This window comes from Macrotis lagotis, chromosome X (genome assembly GCF_037893015.1).
Source record: "Macrotis lagotis isolate mMagLag1 chromosome X, bilby.v1.9.chrom.fasta, whole genome shotgun sequence".
Classification (NCBI taxonomy): domain Eukaryota; kingdom Metazoa; phylum Chordata; class Mammalia; order Peramelemorphia; family Peramelidae; genus Macrotis; species Macrotis lagotis.
In genome coordinates this window covers 51865735-51885633 of record NC_133666.1, presented here as the reverse complement: position 1 = coordinate 51885633, position 19899 = coordinate 51865735, and the positions used below count along the sequence as shown (strand labels likewise).

General features: G+C 42.2%; 1 protein-coding gene across 1 annotated transcript in view; it reads right to left on the bottom strand.

Annotated features, from left to right (window-relative positions):
• The window catches only part of SH3BGRL (SH3 domain binding glutamate rich protein like), an 87657-nt gene that overhangs the window by 6836 nt on the left and 60922 nt on the right, over positions 1-19899 (bottom strand). The window contains exons 2-3 of the mRNA XM_074206883.1: positions 7466-7651; positions 3895-3975 (exon numbers count right to left, since the gene is read on the bottom strand). Coding sequence (XP_074062984.1) covers positions 3895-3975; positions 7466-7651 — 267 coding nt within the window. The remainder of the gene's footprint in view (positions 1-3894; positions 3976-7465; positions 7652-19899) is intronic.

Below are 19899 nucleotides of genomic sequence, written 5' to 3'. Positions count from 1 at the left end.
AAATCCCCCTTTAGAGGAAGTCCTTCGTCTTCCCTATCGCAACCCTAGAGGGCTCCTCTTGTTGAGATCACCTTCCACTTATGCTACCTTCTCTTGTAGGTATCTCAGAGGCATCTAGCTATTATTGCCAAGTCGTTTCCTTCATTAGAATGAAGCCTCATGAGGGCCAAGACCATAAATTATGTCTTTCTTTGGCTGCCCACTAAGTTGCTTGGAGACAGAAGCAATTTTTCTTGAATAAGTTCATATATAATCAAAACATATTCTTGTGATTTCTGCTCAACTCCCCCCCCCAGCCTATTATCTGATCTTCTGATTCATTGTTAGTTGTTTTTTAGTTAAACTGAAATTTTGCCAAACTGAGAAATGTGTTCTTTTTTCAATGCTACTGTTCTTAAGTCCTATCAGAAACTTGGGGTAGGGGAATCCCTTCGAGATCACATGACCATCATTCCTGCTCAGGCCTTCATTACCTATTTTTTTTTAGGTTTTTGCAAGGCAAACGGGGTTAAGTGGCTTGCCCAAGGCCACACAGCTAGGTAATTATGAAGTGTCTGAGGCTGGATTTGAACCCAGGTACTCCTGACTCCAGGGCCGGTGCTTTATCCACTACGCCACCTAGCTGCCCCCTTCATTACCTCTTAAGTGGACCAGGGCAATCACTTCCCAGCTGGCCTCTGCTCTCTATCCTCTCCCATCTACTGCCAAAATAAGCCTGCAAAAGCCCAAGTCTGACTGCGTTGTTCCCTGCTCAGAAACCTTCAGGGACTGCTCGTTGTCTCTAGAATAAAAAATCAATCTCCTCAGGTCACCACTTAAAACACTTGTGAACATTATGTGATGATCCACCATGATAGATTTAGCTCTCTCAGCAATCCAGTCAACAAAGACAGCTCTAAAAGACTTGTGATGGAAAATACTGTCCGTATCTAGAGAGGCAACTGTGGGGTCTGAGTGCAGACCAAAGAAGACTATGTTCACTTTTAAAAATGTGGGTTTTTCCCTTTAGTTCTGATTGTTCTTTCACTAATATGGAAATATCTTAAACATGACTGCCACCGGGACGGGGAGGGAAGGGACACAGGGAGAAAAAGGTTGAACTCAAATGCTTACAAAAAGATGAGTGTTGAAAACTAGCTTAGCATGGAATTGGAAAAAAAAATAAAACAATTTTTACAAAAAGGACTTGCAGGGGCAGCTAGGTGGCATAGTGGACAGAGCACAGGCCCTGGAGTCAGGAGGACTTCAGTTCAATTCCAGCCTCAGACACTTAATAAATAATTTATCTTCATAATTACCTATCTTGGGGCAGCTAGGTGGCGCAGTGGATAGAGCACCAGTCCTGGAGTCAGGAGGAGGACCTGGGTTCAAATCCAGCCTCAGACACTTAATAATCACCTAGCTGTGTGGCCTTGGGCAAGCCACTTAACCCATTTGCCTTGCAAAAACCAATAATAATAATAATAATTATTATTATTATTATTGCTATTGTTATTATTATTATTATTATTATTACTGAGCTTGGACAAGTCATTTAATCTCATTGCCTTGCAAAAGTAAAGGACTTCTCCAAGCTTATTTCACATCACTGCCTTTCCCCAAAATTACTGGGTTATTTCTTCAAAGAACACAATGGTTTCTATAACCAATTAAAGTTCCTCAAAATCCAGGCACATGGAATTACTGTACCTGTCAGACAGTAAAACAAAGGGGCCCTAAAGTGAGTCAGATAAAAGGAAGGAAGGAGAGAAGGAAGGGAGGGATGGAGGAAGGAAGGGAAGCAAGGAGGAAAGAAGGGAGGGAGGGAAAAAAGAAGGAAAAGAGGAAGGGAAGGAGGAGGAAGGGAGGGAAGGAGGAAGGATGGAAGGAAGAAAAAACAAAAGCATTTATTAGGTGCCTACTGCATGCCAGGCACTGTGTTAAGATCATTTTACAAATATAGCCTCATTTGATCCTCACAACAAGTCTGGGGATAAGTACTACTAGCACGCCTACTTTACAGTTGAAGAAAATTAGGCAAACAGAAGTGACTTACTCAAGGTGACAAAGCTAATAAGTTTTTGTGACCAAATTTGAGCTCTGCTTTTCTTGACTCTGGACCCAGTACTCTATCTCCTGTGCTACCCAGTTTGCCTTTAAGGCACAGAACATTTGATCTATAATCTGTTACCCCGCCCCAGATGAATCCTGGGTCTTCTCCCTTCTCCATGCCTTTGTACCTCAGCCTCCTAGTTTTCTTCATTTCCGAGGAAGGCCTTTCTCTAGTTCCCCTTCTGACAGTATCCTCGCCTCTGAGATTACCTTCCATCTGCTCTGCATGTATATTCTACCTAGGTAGATTGTTTGGCTGCTGTCTTCTTCCCCATTAGAAGGTAAGCTGCTAGAGGACAAGTTCTGTGTTTTTTTGCCTTTCTTTGCAACCCCACAGTGCTTGGGAGATAGCATATACATGACTCAACTGTTCTGGTCCTCAGTTTCTCTTTCTGTAAAATGAGAGAAATGAATCCTAAGGCCCTTTCCAATTCTAAAGTCTGCTGTTTTCTCATGAGAAATAGGAAACTCATCTGAGGAGCTAGTTTTCTAGAAGCAATACAGATGAGAGAAATCCTCATATTCTAGGATTCAAGCTCAAAGGGACCTGAGAAGTCCCTTGGCTATCTAAAGTCTTGGGAAGATGAAAGCCTACATTGTCTATTGATACAGGAGAAGGAGCACCACATCTGAAGTCAAGTGAGTTGATTTCAAATCCCAGCTCCACCCTATGATGCCTCTGTGACCTGAGGCAAATCACTTAACCTCTCTGAGACTAGTCAACTCATCTGGAAAATGGAGATTATTAGTACTCAAACTCAGAGTTGTAATGAAGCTCAAATGAGATAATGTTTATAAAGTATTTGATAGGACTAAAAGTACTACATAAATATTGCCTAGAAATACTAACCTAATGAAGGGAAGTGTGCAGCAGCAACAATAGTAGTAGTGGTAGTAGCAATGGTAGTAGCAGAAGTAGCAGCAGCAGAGCAGCAACAGTAGTAGTAGTAATAGCCACGCTAACAACTTTGTCACACTTGAGCCTCCTACTGGTGCCACCATACACATAACCCCTGACCTAGAATTCACCAAAAAAGCTGTCTCCTGATGCCCTTACTTGGCCTGAGGATCACTACTCCATTTACATAAAAAAGTCTCTGAAGACAAAATTAAATTAGAGCTTAAAATAGGATATTTCATCCATGGGAAAAGCCAGTTTGGCAAGGAGTAGATTTAGGAGGGTGACTCATCAGCACCCTATGGTCTCTAGTGAAAGCAGAAAGCATGTCAACCACACTAGGGGGTGGAGTCCCCATTTGCTGTACTGCCTACCAGGGAAATTTAGCAATATCATTAAAAGGCCATTCATTCTGGGTCTTTGTTTTTGGCTTTGTCTCTTTGAGTTGGGCTCTCCTGGAATGACACACTTGAAAAAGAATCTGTCTTTGGCAAGGCAAGCAGTTCACTGGTCAGCTTTGGAACCCCAGCATCTGCTGGGGTCCACCAATAGATCCCTCTGCAGCATTTCTCCTCATATGTTGCCAAGAAAATAACCATGACCTGGGACACATGTTGTGACTGAGGAAGGGGATGTCAGCTCTAATAATGGAGTCTTTAATGTTGTTTGTGAGTTGACCAGAGGGAAGTTGGTTGCCTTAGGGAGCTTGATGGGTCTCATTGTTGCCTCACTTAGCTTGGATGTGATGGGGCACATTTGGCTGTCTAGTCAGGGTGGAAGATTGCCAGTATTGCCTTGCCTTCAGGAGTGGCAATTGCCAGTTTTGGATAGCTTCTCAGTAGGAATATTGTACAACATAAGAAACCATCATGTGTCAGCTAAAATGCAAAAAAAGCAAAACTTACCTTTGACCCAGGTGGGGCTGTCAAGCCCAGAAAGGCATATACTGAATTGTTTTCTCTGGCTTCAAAGAAGGCATCATAATCCTAAGTGAAGAGGAGGGCAGAATTAGGAGTGTTGACAACCATAAGAAAACAAAAATGGCAGATGGCAGGACTGGGCCAATTGGATGGCCCATGGGCAAGACCAATTACTTTGCCCTTGCTGTGCTAAGCTACCAGGAGATACAGCAAAGGGACAAAGCTCTTACCCACAGTGGTTCAGGGTGCCTTGGAGTCAAGGTAACTCGAGAATGCTTTCCTCCAGCCCATATCTCATTTATTTTCTTTCTTTTTTTTTCTCTGTAAGGCAATGGGGGGGGGGGGGGGTTTAAAGTGACTTGCCCAAGGTCACACAGCTAGGCAATTATTAAGTTTATGAGGCCAGATTTGAACTCAGGTCCTTCTGACTCCAGGGCCAGTGCTCTATTCACTAAGTCACTTAGCTTTCCTTCCATGTCTAATTTCAAGCCATTCTGGAACAAGTTACATTTTGGGAGAATCCAAGAATTTCTTAGTGAGTTTAGTTCTCTCTCGCCAGTCTACTTAGAAATGGTTTTCCCTCAATCTGCTTCTCTCCCATTCAATCAAAGAAGAGCCCATGTTAGTTTGAGTTTCCAAGGAGTTCCTTAGGCAGAGAATGGAGATGATGGGTACTGAGTTTGGATCTCTATGTGGGACATCTGGGGAAATAACATTTCTGAGAAGTTAGAAGCCAGGCTAAAACAGGGCCTGAAAGATTGAGACTAGCTGGAGGTGTGGTAACAATCATCATTCACCAGCCAGGCCCACAACTTTCTCTTAAGTGTCTAAAATAGTCACCCAAACAAGGCCATAAGACATAGTCCAAATTGAGGCAACCTAGGAAACAAGTGGCATTTTTAATTCTTGCCTGTAATTTTAAAAGTGCTGCAAAGTAAGCCTGCTGTTCCACCCAATTTATTAGAAGTGAAAAAGCAGGCCTAATGGATTTGCTTTTCCAAGATGATCTCTCTCCCAGCTTGCCAAGTAGGGCCACAGCTCCCACTACATAGAATACAGCCAATGTTCAGGGTTCCCCTGAGGCTAGAGGTGTCTCACCCCAAGAAAAGCTCAAGAAGTCATTACTCTTGGCTCCTTTCAATGAGAGGCTCTCTTTAGTCACATACAAAATTTTCCTCAAGAAACCAAGGCATCCATTTATGAGCAATTGATTTCATCAAACATACCCCAACCACCATCAATGCCATCTAACCTTGGAGGGAGGGAAGGAGTGACACCTCCAGATGTGAAGCCAACTGACCCTCATATTAGCAGCTCGTAAACAGCTCAAGATGAATCATGGAATTTTACAGGAGGGGACAGCTAGTCCAACCCTTAACCAAAAAGGAATCTGCAGGTAGGCATCTAGTCTCTGCATGAAGACTTCCTTTGGTGGTGGCAGGAGGAGGGAGCCATTGCCTTCCCTCCCCAAGCAGGAGGAGGGAGCCATTACCTCCCTTCTTCTACTTTGGAATAGCTCAAATCATGATGGAGTGCTCCCTTACATTAGGCCTTAATTTGTCCTCTGAAACCAAATAGAGTGTCTAATCCCTCTTCTCCACATCATACCTTACTTGAGAATAACAGTGATCCTCTACTGTTTTAAAATAAGTCTTCTCCATATACTTTGACCCAGAAGTCCTTTTTGGTTGACTTCAAAGCAGCAAACCTATGCCCCCTTGGTCTCTAGTAACAAATATGAAGACAGGGAGCTTTCCTGCTAGTTCAGAATATGATCAAATCCTGATCAGGAGGTCCTGCTCCAGTCGGAAAATCTGACTTAAGAGTCTTTTGTCACATGTTGGCTAATAAAGGGGCTTGAAAGATCCCTCTCAGTTCTAAACTTCCATAACATTTGAGCCGAGGTTTTCCTCAAAGAAAAAAAAAATCTTTTTGTTTTTCCCACCTGGAAATGAAGCTGGTGAGCCTTGGATTAAAATAGCATAAGACAGATGGGATCCCCAGGCCTTTCCTAATAAATGACAGACTCTCTTGTGGAAAAAACCTGGTCATGCCAGCTCAGACTCTGGTTCTTTCCTGGCACTTCTCTCACTATGGATTGGCACAGGGAAGAACAAAAACTGCCCTCACCTCCCAATAAAGATCAGTGGTAATGAAAGGTGAGGTTAATGGATGTGAAAAGATACATCTGGGCACATGAACCAGGGCACTGGTGAGGTCTCTCTCTGTCTCAAGGCCAATGGCCCTTATCTGTGACTTCTCTGCATGTTAACAAATGGCTGTTGAAATGAATAACACTGTGGTCATGTTAGAATTACTGGAAGAGCTTAAGAAGGCTCTACTGGTTTGTCAGGCTCTAGTTAATTCATATATATCCAATTGGACTATAAGCGTTCAAGGACAGGGTCTGTGTTTCAACCTCCTATCTCTATCTGCTGGGGCTCAGGATGGGATCAGGGACAAAGTAAATGTTCATTAATCCCCTTCTGGAATAAAGGGACGTCTGAATAAATGCAAACATGAATGAATGAATGAATGAATGAATGGGGGCAGGGAAAGTATTCTAACAACCCTTTCAATTCTCTAAGATGTCACAGGAGCAAGTAAATAATTGGTGAACTGAATTGAGCAAGTCCTTCCAAGCAGCCAGTAAAACAAAAAAAAAAATTAGCCAAAAGAGTGCCATTTGGGATGACTCAGTCTCATGGCTATTATGGCAAAGAACCTAGGAAAACAAGAGGGGAAGTTGATCAAATGAGAGCGAAGGCTTCTGACCAAAATGAACCTGATGAACAACTAGCTGGGATTAAAACCCAAATCTCTAGAGGCTGCTAAAGTTTCTGGGGACCATGACCAGGCTGCCAGAGCTGACTTCCATCAAACATGACTGCCCTAAGGCAACTATCCCATCAAGAATCAGAGGTCCAGGAGCCCTGGGAACACTGCTTGAACATCACCTCCCCAGTTTCTTCTATCAAGGCCTTGCTGCAAAGGAGTTTAACTAGCAGAGATCACAAACCGTTAGCATGGCTATCACAAAAGCAGTTTTCTTTTTGGTTAGGGTTACTACTAGACTGCTGATTTGGAAAAAAAAAAAAAGGACTCAGTGTTTCATACATCAAACTCAAGTATGGTGGGGTACTCCATCCCAACCAGCATGTACAGGGATGTGGAAACCCTATGGCCAATTCAAAAAACAAGAAAGATCTTGAAAACCTCCTCTGTGAAAACAGCTATGGACTGTGAGGAAGAACAAGATGTTTTGTTTTCTTTTGTTTTGTTTTGTTTTTTACCTACTTGGACTGAAGTAATGAGAGGAATTGAATCCTTTCCAGGGGCTTTTGCCATAGACATGTCAGAAATAAAACACCTTGTTGTTCTAGAAGAAATCAGGATGAAGGCTAATGTCTAATGGCACTCCATTTCCTGTGGGGGATTCATGTGTCTGACAGCAGATAGGCCAAAGAAGATTCCGGTCTTCTGAAATAGTGCCTAAAGAAGGGGAAGCGGGGAAGGACAAGCTGGAAAATGGGCCGGATTCTTGAATAGTCCTTACCCCACGGTACTGGCACTCATTGAAGATCTGAGGGGGAAGCGGATTCCCCGTGGCCGGACGACTTTCTTCAGGTACATTTTCACGCATCCATTTCCGGTTCTCTTCATTGGCTGCAATATCTTTCTCTTCATATCCTATCTTGTTTGCTTCCAAGAAGCCCAAGACATCTTGCTGCTTCTTCTTAATCTAGAACATAAAGCCACCCCCCCAAAAAATATTAACTGATGAACAGAGACAGACTTGACCTTAGACATGTTGATTTCAGGCTAAATGAGTATGGATTAAACACACTGGACTGGAGAGGGGAGCGCACTCTAAGTCACCTTCCCAGCAGAGAGCCTGCTTACTGAAGCCTTTGAAAACAGACTCCCCAAAACTTTTTATGAGCCCCAAAGTATTTCACTCTCCTCATACAGCTGACAACTGTGAATAGCCTTAAGGAATAGATCTAATACTTGATGAGGCAGCCAGACTGCTCAGTTTATTTACAATACAGAATATTTTCAATAGAAATGATCCTTGCCCAGCTCTTCTGCATGCAGCCACATGTTTAGGGTGGTGTGGCCTGCCAAGCAGGCATCATGTGATGCTAATCTTCTCATTCCCTCGTGGGGTTTAAACTGAAGGGACTGCACTGAACAGATGTGACTGAAAACCATTCACTGCAAGCACAATTTGGGGTGAAAATTACACAGATTTTCTAACAAATGAAATGTGTATCTCCTACAGGAAAAAAAAAAGACTTTGGGATTATTGCCATCCTCTTTTGGACATGGATGCAATTTGCAAGAAGACAGAGGAGCTGCCCAGGAATGTAAGGCAATCTTTGTGAAGTTCCCCTCCTCAACTGGCCCCCAACCTGGAGAACACTAAGTCACTTCTGGCCATGTGTCAGAAGTCTGAGATTTAAGGTACCTTTCCCCTATGCCCCATCACAGGGCAGAGCAAGGGAACAATTGCTGCCTGGAGGGAACAGCTGTTTCCCAGCAAGCTCCACTAAGCCTCTCATCTGGTGTGCCAAGGGTCAAGTTTCTTTGAAAGAATGGAAACTCACACTGGCTCAGGGATGACTGACAAGGCTTCTGCTTTAGAAAACACCAGTGTGAGCATTCAGAATGCCAAAGGAAGAAGAAAACCTTGCTCCCAATGCTGCCAATGACAAATCCAAAGCTACTTTAATGAAGGTAAACGCCAACCCACCACAGAATAGTTGAGGCCCAGGGGGTGACCTCATTTTATAATTGTGCCATTCTGTTTTCACAATGAACACCTTAATAAGTCCTGAAAGAGACCAAATACCGGGAGACAGATGTCAAGAAGTGAGGGATAGAAACTATTTTTTGTTATCATTTGATAATATGATACAGTAGGAAGGAGATTACAGTGTTAAATTAAGAGTATTAATATTGAATGCCTACTATGTGTAAGGTGCTGTCCAAGGTGCTGACCAAGGTACTGGGGAGCGAAGCATACCACCACAGAGCTAACCTTACTCTCAAGGAGCTTATAATCTAGATAGGCAGACAAGATATAAACATCAAATAATAAGAGGAGGTAATGACAGATGCAGCCTAGTGTGGTGACACATTTAAGTCCTGCTTCCACCCAGATAAACAGTATGACTACAGACAAACCCCATCACTTCTCCAAATAATAGGCAACTCTTCAATCTACATCTGTGGAAAGAGTTTCCCATGTTGGGAGTTCTCTTTGTTGATGAAACCAGAGGTCCAAATTACAGCATCATCTCCTCACTTCCTGCCACTTTACAAAAAGAAGGCCAAGAGATATGATCAGGCATATTGAAAAAATAATGCTAGAAGGTTCTGAATATGGAGAGAATGTTAATAAAAATTATTCACTCAACAAATATTTATTATCCATCTGTTGCCTACTTAGCACTGTGCTAGTGCTGTGGGAAGAGACAGGGGCAACAAGGTCCCTGCCTTTGAGGAACTTACCATTAACCGGAGGAGGGGAGCATGATGTATGTAGATAAAGAAATAAATTAGACTCTAAATACAAAAAAAAGAGTACATGTAAGAGGCAGCCCTGGGCTCAAATCACCTCTCTGTCTGATGCATATCAGTGCCTCAAGCAACAGTCTAAAACTAAAAGTTATAAACATGTCAAGGGGCAGCTAGGCACAGTGGATAGAGCAGCTTCCCTGGAGTTGGAAAGACCTGAGTTTAAATCTGGCCTCAGACACTTTCATACTAGCTGTGTGACCTAAAGCAAGTCATTTAACTCCATAACCTTGCAAAGAAAAAAAAAAGAAAAAGAAAAGAAAAAAACTATAAACAAGTTGCCTCCATCTGAATTGATGAGGGAATTTCCATGATTGGAATTCACAACACTAAAATCATAGATCCAGATCAAACTAAAACCAACCCAACCTAAACCAAACCAATCCAAAATAACAGAACAAACAAACAAAAGACAAAGGCTTGAAGATCCATTGAGAAATCCAGAATGCTATGATAACAGGGATAGAGAAATCACTTCTTTATTACTACTGCTAGGCTTAAAAGTAACAAGGCAAATGGTAGCTATAGAAGACTTCAAATAAGAAGCCTGGATCCATGATTTAAACAGGGTGACCATTCCATCCCCCAACATAGATTTGGAACCACTTCCTTCACCTTGGAGTTGTTGTAGCCAAAGAAACTCATCATCTAGTCAGTCACTGGCCTTCTGGTGATGAGCACCCTGGTAGGACCTGTCAGAGTTTGTGCGCCCGCCTTTGAGGGTCCAGACTCACTGCTAGGCTACAAATCAATCAATCAATATATCAATAAGAAAGCAATTACTAAGTTCTATACTGAGGCATCAGAGTAGGAACTGAAAGGAAATATATACATGAATATATTATACATGAGAACCTACCTTATGCATTTTGAGTTAACTGAATCTACCTTGGAAAAAAGAGATAACATTAAAGCTACAACAGATTCATCAGATTCTGAGAACTGAAAATTTTAAACTGGGAGGGCCTATGACAATTGTCTAAACTGAGGATCAGTCAACTGCAGCCCATAGGTTTTCTTCTTCCTTTGGCATTCTGAATACTCAACACTGGTTTCTTCTAAAGCAGAACCCCTGAGAGAGAGAGAGAGACTAACACCTACCACTCATTTTATAAAGGATAAGATAAAAATGTGAGCTCCCTGAGGGCAGGAACTGCTTGATTTCTGTCCATATGTCCCTAGTACCAGTGCATGCTGCTTAGTAAAGATCAGTGCAACAGAACTGGATAGATGATCATAATTTCTACCACTAAACTCTGAATTTACAAACCGATGCCTACAAATCAATGTTTTTAAAAGACATATCAGAGTAAATTTTTAAAAAGATATGATCTCCAGTTTTCTCCTCCAACTGGTATTGTTTATTTTCAAAGGCCACTTCAGGAAAAGCCACTCTGCTTTCAGCAGAGTGAGAGGGAGGGTGGAGGAAAAGCAAGCTGTTTACCTAGTTGGTTCTTCCAAATTTACCAAGGACAAAACAAGCTGACATTTCATCTCATAAAATACTATTGGAGATAAAGTCTAATGTGAAAGTCCTCCCCCTCCCCAGTCACTGCTCAAGCCACCAAATTGATCCTTGGGACTGATCTGAATGAATGTTACCATGGGACCTTAACTTTCCCTCTTCCTCTTGCTCAATATGGTCACCACAAGACACTTCTTTCAGCTGTTTGTTTTGCAGTGTGTTCAAGAGTTGGAGCATGGGTAGTCAGGTCAAAACTCTGTCTTTACATCTTCTCCTCACCCAGTCAAGATGCCAGGATGAAAAGGAGAATTGGACACAGGTTCTTGTTCCCCTGGGATCACAGGATCTCTCCTGCCAGAGGCCCCAAAAATCTTCCTGCCACCGCAGAGACAACCTCAAGTGCTCTGTTGGCCTTTATCCCTTATTCTTCTGGCAGGGGTGTGTCTACAGGGCTTGAGAATGAGAAAAGCTTAAGATCTCTTACTACAAGGATCTTATTTGACAAAAGATGAACCAGAGGCCTAATATGGTGAAATAACTTTCCCAAAGTCAGATAGGAAGTTAGTTGTTGGGTACAAATCATATATAAGTGCAGGTAAGTGAAGAGGAAAGTTTAATGGGCTCTGCCCCTGAGCACACAGACACTAGGGAAAGAATGAGAACAAAAACAACAAGGAAGGAAGGAAGAAAAGAAATGGAGAGAGAGAGAGAGAGAGAGAGAGAGAGAGAGAGAGAGAGAGAGAGAGAGAGAGAGAGAGAGAAGAAAGAAACAGCTACTTTGAAAAGAAGTCAATTAAAGCAGATCAGTGATCATTTCCCCAGCAGTTCCACTATTTCACCTTTTGTTTTAGCTCTAATTCTTCCTAAATTTGTGTGATCTGCTCCAGGAACTCATTTTCCTCTCTCAGTCCCAGGGATCAGAAACTCCATCCATACCTATCCACCAGGCCAGCCTGCCTTCCTAGCTTCCAGTGACCCACTTCCCAATCAAAGATCCACCTCTTTAACTCCCAGGTAGGCAGAACCAATCCTTATTCACACCTCAATAGGTCCCAAAGGCAGCAGTAATGGCCAAGCTGGGATATGAACCCAAATTTCTTTACTCCCAATCCCCAGATCTTCCCACCACCACCTCTGATGCCATTTTGGCATGTGTTGCTTTCCAGTTTCCCATTAAAAAAATCGAATTCTCTACAGAGCTAAGCAAGGCATAATTAAAGAACATTTGATTCCTAAAATGATATATAATTAGATTCAGATTGAAGAAATGCAAACCTAAGAAAAGTTTGGTAACTCTTACTTCATTTCTAGAGAGATGCTTTGACCTGCAGTGGTTTCAAAATGAAGATCTGGTAATGGTCTATCTGGTACTCATCAGATAAGAGCCAATTTTAAGGTTGTTTCCCAAAGGGTCTCTTGGGGTTCAAATGCATGGGGTAGCTAAGACAATCCACACCCCTTCTCTCAGGACTCTAGATGAAATGTGCACACAAATAATCTAATCAGTCCTTTGTCTACGTGACTGTGCAGAGTTGTTAGCATGTTGCTACCCCAATTAGACTGTGGACTCCTTTGGGGCCGGGACAGTTTTGGTCTTTCTTTAGATCTCTAGTTCCTGGCACATAGTAGATCCTTTAAAAATTCTTGCTGACTTGACAATTTGACTGTGTAAGGGAGCTCTCTAGTACCTTTCTTGCTATGGTCAGGACAGTCAACTTTAGGTGAAGAAAGGTCTAACAAGAGGGAAACCCTCTTGCTTCCAAATCTCTCCTCCACTGATCCTGGAAATTTCTCCTCTCCTCCATTTTTATGACTTAAGTATTGTGCTTGTCCTCATTTCACATGTGACTTCACTGAAAATTGTACGATGGGGAGAGGGAGAGACACTGAAGCTTCACCAAGGTTGTGGTTAGAAGGGATCTTGAAAAGTAGCCCATTCCAACCCACTCCTTTCATAAATGAGGCAATCAAGGCCCACAGAAGGTAAATGACTTCTTAAAGGTTACATGGTAAGTAGCAAAGGTAAGAATGCAACCCAGTTATATTTTAGGGTCCAGGGCTCCTTCCTCTACCTAGATACCTTCAGTTTGCCCGGTTTTGCCCAACACATAACCCAGGTGCCAAAATGCATTACATGGGAAGAAGATGGGAAGAGACTTCCTCTGCTAGGTCAATATACTGAAAGTGAAGATCAATAAGTCTGGAGCCAAAGTACCACCCAAACAATGCCCTATGAAGCACGAGGTACAATCCTCACCTATGAAAAGGTGAGGTAATGACTGTGCACTGTACTGTGCATGAATGGCCTGTTAGCAAAACGAGAGCTCCACTAGAGTCTAGACAAATAGATGTTTATTTTCCCAGGACTCGGTAAGCTATGACTGCACTTTCCCTTTCTTTCTGACCACACTGAAGACCTGGAGGCACTAACATTCTCTGACTCCAAGAAAGGCTCAAATAAATACAGGAAAGCCCAGAGGGCTCAATTTCCTCATAAGCTTGGCTATGAAAACTCTCTCACCCTGTTGCTGTGCAGTTTTAAGGATGACCAAGTTTGATTTTCAAGAAGAGGTGAGAAAAATGCATCTCCCTTCCTCTTGCAGAAGTAGGGGGCTATAGGGGCGGCTAGGTGGCGCAGTGGATAAGAGCACCGGCCTTGGAGTCAGGAGTACCTGAGTTCAAATCCGACCTCAGACACTTTATAATTACCTAGCCATGTGGCCTTGGGCAAGCCACTTAACCCCACTGCCTTGAAAAATCTAAAAAAAAAAAAAAAAGTAGGGGGCCATACATGGGAAATACTGCAGACTCGGTTGAGGGTAATTGGTTTTGCCAACCTCCCTCAGTCTCTCTTTTTTGAAAGGAAAAACTTACTGGGCAGAGGAGGGGGGAAGAATCTATTTGGAAGTGAAGATGATGTAAAAACACATCAATAAACGTTTTCTTCCCAAAAAGAAAGTTGCATCTCATCTTCCCTTGTTGAGAGCCCAGACCCTAGCCATGCAGCATCATGGGAACTGAAAGTCTGTGTGCAAAGATTCCAGCCAAATTAATCAAGCTGACCTCAATGAGTGCATGACAACAGTCACCTCCATTTAGAAAGCTCTTTGACACTCTCAAAAGGTAGCAGTTTACAATTCAAAGCAGACTAGTGAGGGATGGCAACCTCCATCTGATGTAGGTCCTGGTCATATGATAAAGGCATGAGATAGCTCCCAGATGGACAAGGATGGCAGCAATGTTCTCATCTGCTATACATGGAGCTGAACCCTCAGGTCAGTAGGTTCCAGAAGACAGGCAAGGATTCAAGATTGAGCTGGGGGACAGAGGACCACCATAACTGCAGAACTGCAGAGAAGGGAGACCACAGGTTCTCGCCCAAGGAGTTAAATTGGCTATTTCTGGCAGCATTCTAGAAAGGAAAGTGCACATCTAGAAAGTTAGAACTCAACTGAATGGAGGTGATAAAAATCCCTCCTAAATGATTTACACTAAAACATAGAGACAACAGGGATACCCAGAACTCCCCAAGCATGTAAAGAAAAGTTACCACATAGGCTATGGGGTCTGAATGCATTTGATAATATTGTGGATGGGATAGGGGAAAGATGCTAATACATTTAAATTGGTTTCACATATTTGACAAGTAAATTGGGGTAAAGGGAAATCATCAGATGTTTTCCTGCAAATTATGAAGATGATTTTTTTACAAGTAAGGGAGGTGGACATTTTCCAGGTGGAACCTTGGCAAGTGATTTCATCTCTTGCAGCCTCAGTTTTGTCATCTATAAAGTGGGGATAAGAATATTTCCACTGACAATCTAGAATGATGGAATATTAGGACTATGATAGTCCTTATATTACAACATAACATAGATTCTAACACATGGCCATGAAGACAACCAAGACACTTTACTTCTCTGTACCCATGCAGCTCTCCAAGACTCTACGTTATAGATTACCACTTCCTCAGTGGGAATTTCCTACTGAAATGAAATCACAGGCCCAGGCAAAAACCACAGTAGACTTTCAAGATCACCTCTAATTCAATCTCTTCGGCACCCAGCAACCTGCCTCACTGAGGATCAGTCATTTGGTCAAAGTCAGGTGACTGATCAGGAGCAGATATGGGACTGGAATCTAGGTCTCCCTGTACTCAATCTAGGGCTCTGCTCATTTTGTCAAGTACCCCCCCTCACCAGGAAAGTGGGAGGAAAGTATTCATTGGAGCCAATGGAGGTGACAGGTACCAACATACTTGGTGAAGTTCTGATACCAAACTTTCTGAGTTTAGGGAGGACAAATGGTGAAGCAGACACTATGACTTAGGTAAATGACCCATTGTGAATTGCTTCCCTCAGTTTCTTTATCTAGGAAATGGGTGTGGTAAATCTTCCTCACTGGGTTGTTGGAGAAAGAAGATTCTGTCAACTCTAAAGTACTATAGCAGTATGAGTCACAAGGGGCAAAAGTTAAATAAGAAAATTCATCCCAGCCAATGGATACTCAACTTGGAGCAAGATATTTCTATCTGTTAGACTCTGGTCCAAGAAAATGGGAATGTTCTCCAATCTGGCCCCTTCTCCTCACATTGGCTGAGGCAGGGACCAATCTGAGTAGGACAGAACCAAAAAAAGCAGCACTGGAGACAGTTGCTGAGCTCCTACTTCAGGTCCCCTTGATTACCCAGGCAGTCTTGCCATATTTAGACAAGGAAAAAAAAAACCAACCCACATGAATTCTCCAACAGACTGACGTGAAGTCATTGGACAGGCAGATGAGCACCAAATATGGTAGCTTAGCTCTCCTGCTTGCAACAGACACTGAGAAGGAACTTTGTAGCCCCAATCTCAAGCTAGAACTGCTCAAATCACAAGTCAACTAGTAAGTAATCAATCGAAAGGCATTAGAATTAACAACCCGACTGACATCCAGGGGCCCAACCCATCTGCCAGCTCTAACAGCCACTTGGCTTGTTTTCCTTTCCCAGAAGACAGCAATGGAGCAGCCAGGGCGATGCAATGGAAAGAGTTCTGGGCCAAGATTCAGAACACCTGGTTTCCAGCTCCAGTCGCAACCACAACTTTGAAGAATACTTGGACATTTGGGCATACCCCACATGTCAGAGAGATATCAGGTGAGTTAGGCTAGATGAGAATCCATCACTCTAAGCCTGGGAAAACTTCCAGAGGAGCCTGGGACCTTCCCTGACCAACAGGTTCCCCAGGGACACTAACTCATTTTCATCAACATGGACACCCTCCCATAAATGTAGCTGGGTCTCTGCCACATCTCAAGAGTATTTCCATAAGTTGTTGTGGCAACCATCTCCATTTTACAGATTAGAAAACAAAGTTTTTCCTTAACATCAAGTCAGAATCTGCTGCTGTGTACCAAGAACCAATTGATGGGCTCTCAAGGACTCTCATGGGTAATCTATGTCCCCCAATACTTGAAGATGTCCATCATATTCCCCTAAAGTTTTCTTCTTCTCCAGGAAAACATTCCAAATCCCTTCCTGTGATCCCTGTAAGACAGGGACTCAAGGCCCAATGTTTATCATACTGGCTGCTCTTTCTTAGAGACTCTCCCATATATCAATGCCTTCCCCAAAATATGCTGCTCCAAACATTGAATACAATGTATTGAGTGCAATCTGACAACCAGGACTGGCACCTCCATCATTCAGCTAGACATTTTTGGACAATGCCATTTCAGAACTTTGATTTGCTTGGCTATGAATGTTTGTTATAAGAACTTTGTTTTTTTCAAATGGAAGGAGGGAAAAAAGAAAATCTACTTTTGTTAACTGAATAAATTTTTTTTTTAAATTCATCTTAGGAGATTTGGCCCAAGATTCTAGCCTGATGAGATCTTTTTTGGATCCATACTCTGTTGTTCCATATGTTAGCTATCCCTCTCTCCCTGGGTTTCTGTCATCTAAGAATTTGATAAACATGCCAGCAATGTCTCTATCCAACTCACTGATAAACTTCTTTGGGTCTGGCCATTTAAGTGGTTCAGAATTCCCTTAACTGTACTTTTGTCTAGTTCACATCTTTTCATCCTTAAGAGAGAACATGGAGAACACTAACATGAGATACTCTGACAAAGGCTTTGCTAAAATATGTAGAATTCTTCTCATCTACTAGTCCAGTAACTGTTAAAAAGGGAAAAGAGGTGAGTCTGACATGACCTGTTTTCGATGAAATCATCACTGTTCCCTCCCCTGCTCTGCTATTTTCTCTTCCCTCCTACTCTTCCTCCTCATCCTCCCTTGCCTATCTATCTGACTCACTTAGTGAAACAGCCATCATGCACTCAATCCCGCTGCTGATCACAATAGAAGTTTTGACCAGTGTCATTTTCCCAACCTGAGCATGTTGGCCTCTTCTTAGGTAGTTGATGGCCCTCTATTCCTGGGATTCAGTATCTTGGTGCCAAGACTTAATGCACACATGAAATCTCAAATCTCCAATCTCAATCTTGAGCCTCATCAGCATCAGAGACTATATAGATGGACACCACCACATCCACCTGACTCTACTTCTTTTTCTAGATCCAAACTAACCATCTCTTTAATAAGACATTCTAAAATCTTACTATTCATCCAAATCCAGATTGGAGGTCCTTAATTTGCAAGCTTGACTTTCTTCCCTTTTGGCAAATTGGGATTGCCCTTCTTCAGGGCACCAGAATCTCTGATTCTCCATGTTATCCACCAGTTCTTTCAATACTAGAGGACCATTCAATGAATTCACCTGGGCCTGGTATCATTACTCATCCAGGGCAGCTGAGTGTTCTCTTATTATCTCCTTCTTTACTAAACTTGGGAATCAACTCCCCCTATTAGCCATCTTGGCTCCATTCTGCTCAATCCAAACAGTATTCTTCCTGGCAGAGAAAACAGAAGCAAAATAACAATACCATTTTGTTAACAATGTTAACAATAACAATGTTTTCTCTCTAAAATCAATTCTTATCATCCCATAAATGCTAAGCAACAGTCCTAACCATACTCTGATCTTCATTTTTTCCCCAATACAGCTTCAAATTCCCCTTCTTGGTTGTCTTTAGCTTTCCTTGCCAGTTTCGGCTCATTTTGAGATCTGGAGATGACATTTATTTTTGCAGGACTGGGCCATTTTTTGGTACTCATCCTTCATTAACTATCTTCCTCTGTTCGAGTCTTTCAAAAATCTAAACTTCTTGATGACTACCCTGTGCATTCACATTGGTCCCTTTAGACACACCACCATTTTCCTACTTATATCAATTGCTTCTCTTTGGGTCTTCAGAATTTCATTCTTGAATGCTTTCCACTCAACTGACTTTACCTATAGAATTTTTGTCCATAGGTTACTAAGTTATCCTTTCTCCAAACCCTTTGAAATGTGCTATTCTAAAATCTAGAGTATATATGGGAGCTTCCCACTTCACTTCTCTAATTTCATTTCCCTCAGGGTTCCTATCATTTCCACCCCAAGAATCAGATCCAGACCAGAAGTTCCTCTAGTCAGTTCCTCTACCTTTGGAATTATTATTAAAGTCAAGAAATGTTAGCTGTTCTACTTTTGGCCAATTGCTAAAGTCTTCCGTCACTAATATGTTATGCCCTTGTGCCAGGCTTCTGACTAAGAGAATAGAGAGATGAATGTGGAGTTCTGCTACAGACATTTATTTGTGTGACTCTGGGAAAGCCACTAAACCCCAGCCTCAGTTCCCTCATCCACTAAAAAGGAATAATCAAAGAACCTATCCCATAGAGTTTGGGTGAGAATCAGATGAGACAATAGCTAAAAAGAATTCTGCAAACCTCAAAGTGTTTTATAAATGTGAGTAGGTGTTATTCTCTTTCATCAACTCCTCATCTAAACAATTCCATCCACCCAGAAGTTGAACTCTTATCTGTGTTGTCTCCTTGACATATGTGAGCTCCTTGAGAGCAAAGACTGTCTTGTCTTTTTTATTTCTATCTTCTACACTTAGCATAGTATTTGGCACATAATGCATAAAACTTGTTTTCTCATGCTTTGATTCACTCAGTCCAGGTGGTCTATAATATATTCCAACAGCAACATCACTTATTTCTAATTCCAGAGATCTGCAGTTCAATGATGTCCACAATACTTCCCCTATCTTGTTCCTGGATTTCCTTCAAAAGAACAAATCTTCATATACAATTTTAATTCCAATTCCCAATCCACCCCATCCCCCTGAGTCCTTTTACCCATCTATTGCTTTTCAATCAAGGGTTTATCCTTCCAGAGCCCTGTTTTCTCAACACTCAGTTCTGAGTCCTATCTCACTAAGTCTCAGTAATGCTTATTGAAGTCAAATGGGTCCACTTGCACTAGGAGCCTGAGTTCACCTTGCTTGTTACCTTATTTGTCACTATATATAGATACATAAGGCCATGGCATCTTTCTTGAATTTTAGGCATCTAATACTATTCTGCCTCTACTGCAGGTAGGCTACTCTCTATGGTTTCGAGCACCATTCCCTTTCATATCAAGTAACGGAGCTTAATGTGTTTATGAACGTAACAGAGAGTCAATAATGTATTTGTAAAAGCTATTTGCAAATGTATGGGGCCTGCTCATTTTGGCAGAGATAAAGCATTAAGCAGATGCACATGGTTCTCTGGTTCTATATCCAGATAAAAGAAGTCCCCTATCACTACTCTATCATGTCACAGTTCTTGCCAGGATGGTGATTGAGAGGCTTCTACATTTCACCCAGGCTTCTGCAACAGCACAGGAAATCTTCCATCCTGTAAAAACATAAACATGGCCTCCCCCTAGGCAAAAGCCTTAGAATTCAAGTCAATTCAATAAGTATATACTCAGAGCCTCCACCAAATTCCTGTATCACACAGTTAGCAAAATCAAGTTTGGTTCTTTTCTATTAGCCCCCAAACATTCAAGCTCTAAAATGAGCTT